The sequence below is a fragment of the Gracilinanus agilis genome, chromosome 4 (assembly GCF_016433145.1).
Source record: "Gracilinanus agilis isolate LMUSP501 chromosome 4, AgileGrace, whole genome shotgun sequence".
Classification (NCBI taxonomy): domain Eukaryota; kingdom Metazoa; phylum Chordata; class Mammalia; order Didelphimorphia; family Didelphidae; genus Gracilinanus; species Gracilinanus agilis.
Window position 1 is genome coordinate 80,856,716 of NC_058133.1, and position 9,378 is coordinate 80,866,093.

A 9,378-nucleotide genomic window follows, 5' to 3' on the forward strand; every position below is an offset into this window, starting at 1 on the left:
AGGAAGGAAGGAAGGAAGGGAGGAAGGAAGGAAGGAAGGAAGGAAGGAAGGAAGGAAGGAAGGAAGGAAGGAAGGAAGGAAGGAAGGAATTAAGGTCTACTATGTGCCAGTCTTCCTGATTCCAGGCCCAGAGCTCTATCCATCACATCATCTAACTTCCTCCTTAGCTAGTTGTGATATATGCTATCCGGTTTGTATTGTCCTGTGAAACAAATCTAAGAGGCTATTTATATGAAACCAAGGACCATCTTTACAAGATGTCAGACCTAAAACTCTTATACATAGAATCATATGATCATAGGTAGAGCAGGAAATGATCTCAGTAGCCTTTACTTTCAGTCCCCTAATTATATAGCTGGAGAAGAATTTATTAAAGAATTTTGGGGTAAAGAATTTGTCCAGAGTCATTCAGGGAGAGTCAGAGAGAAACGGGCATTGAACCCAGGTCCTCTGACTCCGGTGCCACTATTCTTTCTACTGTGTACTGTGTTGTCTCATACATCACTCTTGGTCATGAGGGAGACTGAAAAAGTCTGCAAATCTCTCAACCATTATTGTAAAAAATAACTCATATCTTCCTGAGCTTGTAACAGGGGAAAAGGCAGCACATTGGAATCATATCTCTTTTTGAAGTTCTTTTTCCCTGTTCTTCAAAATGATCTTATTGTTAGACTTCTATTTATATGTTTTTATAAAACCTCCCCCAAGAACTGTCCCTGCCTATTAGTAGACTTCTTATAACCTGAGGATTTCTACATGGTTTTATTAATGATGAGCATAACATTACTGAAGAACTACAAAGCCTCATTCAAATAGTACTTGAATCAGTTTTTCTAGAGAGAAGTCTGGGCTTTTAAAAATTCCCTTTGTGCCTCCATACCTCATCTCTAACAATAATTACAATACCTTCTTGTTCTAATTGGAGAGCTAAGGAAATAAGGGGCTACCTTAAGTGCCTGAAGGCAATGGAGTTACGTCTGATGATCTCTTGAGGTTCCTTCCAACGCTAAGATGCCTGATTCCAGTTTGAGAGCCAGTATTTCAGACAAGAGGGTCATGATTTGTTTGTCTGGGTTTGGGGGTGCTTTTTTGTTTGCTTTAGCTTTTTCTTTTTTCTGCAAGTCTGCAAGTAGAGCCTAGAGATTTTGGCTTGGAACAGAAATATCTTGTGACTCCACAGAAAGCATTCTGAAGGGGAAATTTGAGACACAGAAAAACCAGGCACTGAATGGGGGAAAATAGTTTCTGATGTCACTGTGATTGAGCTCTCAATCCCCTGCCTCCAATGCTTTCTCCTACCTATAGGACTATAAAAAATATTAGAAAAGGGCTGACTTTACACCAAATCTGTTTTGACTAGAACAACCTGCCACTGTTACTGTGGAGACTAGGGGAAGCATATTCAGTCTAGGGAGTCATACCACTTACTATTCCTAACTTGAGTTGTAATAAGCTACCAGATAGGATCAACAGGAAGAAAAGAAAAATTGTGTGTGTGTGAGAGAGAAAGGAATACATTTACTCTTCTCTTTCTTCCTAATCAAATTGGAGCATTGTTCCAGTGCCAAAGAATATTTTGTGTATAACAGTTGTTGCTCTAATTGCCTTCAATGTGGCCACCAAGAAAGGATATCCCAAATTAATTCCTCTGTGGTTTAAACAAAAGAAAAACAAGATTTCTGCAGTCACTGTTTCACTGTTAAAAACTAAAATGCTCTTGTGCATCACCACAGAAGCTCTCAATGAATGTTCTTTCTCTTGGTTGAACTGACAAGGAAATGGTGTGACACATTTGTTGATGAGTTATCTGCCTCCAGATGGACATCTTCATTCATGATGCTGGCCTGAGAGAATTTTAACAGAACGTTTTGAAGTATTTGCTTTGCACAAATTATTGTTTTATCTAGGACCCTCCATTTCACATGGTAATGGATTTTGTGCAGTATGTCGTGCAAGTAATAATGATAAGTCTGGTGGCAGTCGTCTGTGTTCTTTGTTTTTTCTTTGTCTCCAATTGCATAGTGGTCCTGCAAAGCAACTTTCCGTGGTTGTTGATAATATAAAACCTGCCTTTTAAATTGGGAATGATTTTGTCTTGGGGTAAGAATTTTAGGGTTTAGGACAGTAATTTGTAGTAGGCAGCTAGCTGGACAAAGCACTGGGCCTGAAGTCAAGAAAAATTGAGTTCGAATATGACCTCTGATATTTACTAAGTGTGTGATCACAGGCAAGCCATTTAACTGCTGTTTGCCTCAATTTTTTCATCTATAAAATGGGAGTGATAATAACCCTTACTTCCCAGGGTTATTGGAAGGATGAACTGAGCTAACATGTAAAAGTATATCGTAAACCTTTAAGCATCATATAATTGCTAGCTATTATTATTATTTATTAAATGGAGATTTTGTTTAAAACAATAGCCATAATTTTTAAAATCCTTACCAATACTATGTGTTGGTTCCAAGGCAGAAAACAGTGGCAAGGGCTAGACAGTGTGGAGTTGTGACTTGCTGTGGGTCACGTAGCTAGGGAGCATCTGAGGCTGGATTTGAACCAAGAACCTTCTATCTGTAGGCTTGGCTCTCAATCCACTTAGCCACCCAGTTGCCCCTGCCATCATTTGTTGAAGAAAAATTTGGAAAACTACTGAAAACTAGTTGTATGCTTTCAGTTATAATTCTTCAGGGAATAAATAAAAATTGAAAAATAATTGACTGAGGAATATCTACTTTGTGAGACTGAGAGAGGAACAACAGTGTCCAAGGAAAGGAATTTAGTTTATTTTTTCATTTAATAAGATAAACAGAACATTTCTGAAATCTTTGCTTGGGAGTCTTCAATCTTATTCCACTCACTAAGATCCCATGCTCTTTTCTCTTTGCCACCTTGAGATCCTCAATGACAATGATAACTTTTTCTAAGTCTTTTGTGAGGGTCATATAATTTTACTTATATAATTTTAATATTCGTGCTATAGTATTTGTTATTCATGGACTTCAGAATTGTTTATAATTAATTTGACAGTGTAAATTTTTTTTATTTTAAATCACACTTTGTTTGCCCCATATATACATATATATCTTTGTATCTATATAAGTTGTACATATATTTATGCAAACATCTATATATATATATATGTAGGTATATATATGTGTGTGTGTGTATATATATATATGTGTGTGTATATATATATATATATATCCAGATTAGAATGGATGGTGGATATTTTCCATTGTTTCATGGCTTATGTATGAATAAAGTTTGAGTCCTAGCACATCTTTGACTGTGTTTCCTAACCATGGAACTACCTTCATTATCAAGTCTACAAGACAATATTTGCAATGAGATTTTTAAACCCTTAAATATGTTTCTTTTCCTCCCTCAAAGCAATATATTTTCCATCATGTTTGCTATTCTGTATAGTAAACAGATGCACAGAATATAAATATGCTACTTTTAGAAATAAGTTTTATTGATGCCCCTTTGTTTTTATAATATTGCCATAATTTCCCTCAGTATCTTTCCCTTTCCCCTTCCCAGAGAGCCATCTCATTTTGCAAATAGTATTTTTAAAGATCCCCTCTCCCCAAAGAGAGGGGAAAATTGGCATGAAGTTTCTAAACATGTGCAGGGTATAATACTTATGGACCTCCCACCTCTCTGCAAAGGGATATCTTCTCATATCTCCTACTTTGAGTCATGCCCATTCTTTATGTTGTTGTGACACTGACTTTTGATTTTTTAGTTTGTGCTTCTTTTCACTTATAGTATCATAGGCACTGTGTACACTATTTTTTGGTTCTACTTACTTCACTATTCATCAGTTCATGTAGCTCTTTCCACGTTTCTTGTTATTTGTCATATTTATAATTTATTTCTTCACACTAATATTCTGTTAAATTCACATATCACAGTTTCTTTAGTCATTCCCTGATTGATAGGCTTCCAATTCTTTGCTATTGCAAAAAGTGCTATTATAAATATGTTTATGCTTATGGGGACTTGGTTCTTTTTATTAGCCTCTAGGACATAAGCATAGTAATGGAATCTAGGTCAAAAGATAGACATTTTAGTCATTTTACATTATGTGTAAAAAACAATATGAATTTTTATAGTACCATAATTGCTTAGACAATATAATTTTATAGGACCTGCCTGACAGTCTCAAAATATTCACTAATTACATCTCAGACTAGTCTCCTTAATTTCTTTCTCTTCTCCACTAAAGAAAGAAAAGGAATACAGCAGACAATGGCTTAGGGATATTATTCTTCTGATTGAGTCATCAATAGATAGAAAGAAAATAAGACATTTGCTTAATTCTCTTTACAATTCTTAATTCTCTCCTAATTCTCTTAACTTAATTAACTTAATTTAACTTAACTTAATTCTCTCTACAAATGTAGATTATTTATATTTATTGCATTCATCAAGATAATTATTTTGTAAATGATTTAGGCAGTCATTTTTCATAAAAATATATTTGTTACACCATATATAGCCTTTTCAATGAAGTAGAAGGGAAAGAAAATAGTCCTCCTTTAGGACAACGAGAGAGCCTTAGAAGTCTGTCCCATAACCTTGGCCCTAGAGAAGATAGAAAATTCACCTCTTTCCTTTGAGAAGTAGAAGACTGTAAGAGGGCGAGGTTACATATTGTTACTTGTGTAGGTTATTCTGTTGCACTGCTTGGTTTTGGTTAACTATTTGTTATTACAAAGGTTATGGGGGCAAAAATGACTGCTATAAAAAGAACATCAAGAAAACATTTTTAGGTTATGTCACAAAAAAAAAAAAACCTTAGTCATGGGTGACTCCAAGTCTGACTTTTAATTGGTGATTTTTTCAATTATGAAATAAGATTTCTTTTTGAGTAAAAGTCTATAATTGGAAGGAATCTGTCCTTCAGGAGCAGTGCAGTGGTCTCCATCACTCTGTCCTTGTTACTTTTCCACTCACCTCAGTAACTTTTAATATGTTCTAGTTAGTTAGGCACCTTAGATAAAGGTATCAATTCTCCAGAGATTTCTCAGTTTTTTACAATCTTCTGGTCTCTTTAAAACTGGAGGACCAGACAGGAAGGGAATTAAAATGGAACAGGGAGGGAAGCCATGACTAGAAGTGATCAAGTAGATTGCCTTGAAGCAGATGCTTGGCTGGAGAGGAAATTGGGCTCAAAGTGTTTTCTATTGCGTAGGAGTGTGTGTGATATTGTATTTGTTCTCATGAGAAAGCATTGTGGTTTTGTGACTGGCATTAATAATAGAATATTGAGTTAGAAGATGAAAGACCTATTTTTCCTGGTAGGGACTGCCACTCTCCCTGACCTTGGACAAATTGTCTTGGCTTCTGAGTGTTCGTTTTGCATCTCTCAAGTAGGGATTATATGGTACCTATCGCACATCCAAATGTGTATACTCACACGGTTCACCTGGAGGTTAAGATAAACTGTGTATTTTACAATAATCTTTTTATGCACTTTGAGTTCAGTTGGGCTAAGTGCTGTATGACAAAGATGTCGAGTTCCAACTCCAAGATGGTCAGATCTGTTTGGATTAGACCTTCAGCAATCAATATCCACTTAGCATTGCATGTATTTTCGAAAAGGGGGAAAATAGTGTGGTCTGAAAGATTGCTGCTCCAGGACCATGCTTGTATTTGACCCCCTCCAAATATAAAGGCATTTCTTTTTGTTCCTCCAGTTTCCCAGTAGAGGCTGTACTCCGGTAAGTTATAGACTTACTAGCCTTTATAAAAGAAAAGGGGGGGGGGGGGGAAAGTACTGTTACTTCTGCCACCTCTTGCTGTATCTGGGAACGTGCCAGACAATAAAACTTTTATAAATGTTTTCAGGGTACTGAATGTTTTCCAGTAAATAGAGAAGGACATATCCCAGGGAAAAAAAAGATCCAGGACTCACAGACTTACACTCCTATTGATTTTAATGCACTTTGTGCAAAAGAAGCAAAAAAAAAAAAGTTGCTAACATCATTATACCTTTTCAGGGAGGCGTTTTTTTCTTCTCCTTGTTTAACTGTCTAAATGTGTTTTCCTTTTTTTCTTTCTCAGATGAGTATAGGATCAAACCTGTGGAAGAGGTCAAATACATGAAAAATGGGGGAGAAGATGAACAGAAAATAGCAGCCAGGAACCAAGAAAACTTGGTAAACATAAGATTCTCCTATCCCAGGGAATTGGGGTGATACTGTTGTGATAGAGTCTGTACTGTGTTCAAATGACAACTCACCCATTGAAACAGGATTTCTTGATTTCTTGAAATTGCTGTTGCTATTTATAGTTTGCCTGGAAGCCTGCAGAATTATTCCAGTATCCTGTTTGCCTCTGAATAAGACCTTGCTTGATCTTGTTAAGAGAGAATGCTTCCGTGTTGAATTTTGTATGTTTTTATATTCACCTCCTTTTAACATTTTATTCAGGTCAGGATGAAGGAGGATGACTTGTATATTCTCAGCATATAATGTTGTTGAAGGAAGTTACTTTTAGATAACTTGCAAAACAAAACAAAACATCTTGGGTTTCTCAGTCTGAAGATAGGTTTGTCAGTACTTCATATTCATGTCATGAACTATTATGTGAGTGTTGATTCGTGTGAGAAATAAATATAATTATTGATTTCATTCAGTAAGCATTTATTAGGTGCCTACCATGTTCAGGCACTGGAGATACAAAGACAAAACTGGAAGAATCCCTGCCCTTCATGAGCTTACCTTCTACTGGAAAAGAAGGGAATAATATGTCAGTAGAAAATATATTCTAAGAGAGCAGGTAAAGATTTAAAGAGAGAGGGACAGTGTGGTGAGTGACTCAATGGATTGAGAGCTAAGCCTGGAAATAGGAGGCCAGGGTTCAAATATGACCTTCAGACTCTTCCTAGCCTTGTGACCCTGGGCAAGTCACTTAACTCCAGTTGCCTACCCCTTACCACTCTTCCACCTTGGAACCAACACTAGTATCAATTCTAAGACAGAAAGAAAAGGATTTAAAAAAAAAAGAAATACAAATAGGCTGTAATATTATTTCTATACATAGGAAAGATTATACAGCTCTCAATCTCTACTTCTATCAGAAAGAACTAATGATATCTAGTAATTCCACTGATGGGTTATTTTAATTGTACATATTCAATTTTGCTTTGGTTTCTAAATTGGATATTTATGGTATATCATGGCTTAATGAATATTCATCAAAGAAATTTTCAGTGTCACAAAATCTGCCCATTTGTTTTAAAGAGATTTCCCCATTTTGTCTATTTCATGTTTAATTTTAACTACAACTGAGGGATATGGAAGAATATTCAAAAACTCTTGAGGTCTGAAACCTGTCATTTTCAATGATACTCCGATGACCTTAACAAACTCACTCTTTACAAACTGTCCCTGTGCTGAGTAACATTTTGTAACTTGAAATGTTACCATTTCAGATACTGAGTAGTCTGAGTGATTTCGAAGGGATTGAAAGTACTTTGAATGATCAAAAATGGAGTTGTCAGAATATTTAATCTGGAGTTCTTCAGCATAACAGTTAAATCTCAGTAGCTAATCCTTCTTATAATGAGAATTTTGGAAGACTAGCATTTTAACAGAGAATATATATGGCTTGATAATATTTAAAATGTTATTGATTTGCTAATACTTTCCCCCACATGACTACCTTCCATCTACTCTGCACCTATGTATTATATATGTGTTATTTTCCTCATTGAGATATAAGCAGGGACTGTTTTTATTTTTTTTTCATTGTATTCCCAGTTGTTTCATTCATGTCTCACTCTTTGTGACCTCATTTGAGGTTTTCTTAGCAGAGATTCTGGAATGGTTTGTCATTTCCTTCTCCAGCTCATTTTACAGATGAGGAAACTGAGGCAAACAGGGTTCAGTGACTTGTCTAGGGTCATATAGCTATTAATGGCAGAGTAGAACTCAGGAAGATGAGTCTTCCTGACTCTAGGTTTGGTGCTCTATCCACTGTGCCACCTGGCTGCCTAATAAATAATGTGATTGAGTAATTAGACAAAACTTTTTTCATGTAGGATTGAAGGGTTGAGTAGCTAAAACTTCAGGAATCATTTTTTTGTTTTGTCTTACTGAATTAACCACATTTTGCCCTTTTTCAAATATGACTGCTTCCTCTTGAATTACAAAATCTTCAGCATGGGGCTTTCCATTCTCATCTAGATGTTTATCAATATACACAATGGCTTTGTCTTGGGTTTTTCTCTTACGAGAAATTTCTAGTCTGCAACTTGTGCCTCTGGTACCCACATCAAGAAGAACAGTTTTCTCTCATGACACAGCTTTTTCCCCCTCTATAGGCACAAAATATATTGTCGATGTCACCTTTTTTTCAGTCAACACCTGCTCTGCAGTCAGCATTTGTTTCTGCTTTAAGTGCAGGTGTGTGTCCCTGGCTTTTTAAAGGCAGCAATAATTAATGGAATTAATGAGTTCAAGAACCGTTAGTACTGCCCATTGACCTCATACACTGGCTATGTTACCTTGTGTAAGTCACTTACCCTATCTGAGTCTTACTTTCTTCATTAATAATATAGGAATATTAGCACCTACCTCACATGGTTCTTTTGAGGAACAAATGTGATATATAGCTCTGTGCAAAATGTAAAGTTCTATATAAATGTGACCTCTTGGTATTTTTGTTCAGAACCAAAAAAAGAAAAGAAAAGGAAAGGAAAAACCAGAAACAAAGACAACCTGATAGCTCTTTCGTTTGTTCATTTTTTCCCTTTCAGTCAAGGAATACTTGCTAATATGTTTGCCCATTGTATCCCTCCATGGAATATGAATTCCTTAGAATGGAGGGAAGGGGAGGTCAGTAGAGATGGTCTCATTTTTGTCTTTGTATTCATTTTGCCTTGTTTAATATATGTTTGTCAAATTTAATTTACTACAGTGAACTCTTGATTATTTTCAGGTGGGTTTTCATCTTTGTAACTTATCATCCAATTATTGCCAAATCTTATGATTTTTACCTTCACAACATCTCTTATATATGTCTCCTTCTCTCCACCTGTATAAGTCCTACCCTAATTAAGGTCCTAATAAGCTCTCACCTGGACTATTGCAGTAAATTCTAGTTGGTCTCTCTGCCTCAGCTTTCTCCCATTCCAACCCATTAGTTCTTAAGTTGTTTTCAATTATGTCCAACTCTTTGTGACTCCATTCACTGTTTTCTTGGCAAAGATGCTGGAGTGGTTTGCCATTTCCCTCTCCAGATTCCAATCCATCCTTCACTCAGTTACCAAAGTAAAAGTTATATATTTTCCTAAAGCATAGGTTTAATCATGTCACTGCCCTCTCTCTCTCTCTCTCTCTCTCTCTCTCTCTCTCTCTCTCTCTCTCT

General features: G+C 36.0%; 1 protein-coding gene across 4 annotated transcripts in view; it reads left to right on the forward strand.

Annotated features, from left to right (window-relative positions):
- C4H1orf21 (chromosome 4 C1orf21 homolog) overlaps nucleotides 1-9,378 on the forward strand; it is a 281,887-nt gene that overhangs the window by 158,081 nt on the left and 114,428 nt on the right. For all 4 annotated transcript variants that reach the window (XM_044673301.1, XM_044673300.1, XM_044673298.1 and 1 more), the window contains one exon: nucleotides 6,070-6,164. In XM_044673301.1, coding sequence (XP_044529236.1) covers nucleotides 6,070-6,164 — 95 coding nt within the window. The remainder of the gene's footprint in view (nucleotides 1-6,069; nucleotides 6,165-9,378) is intronic.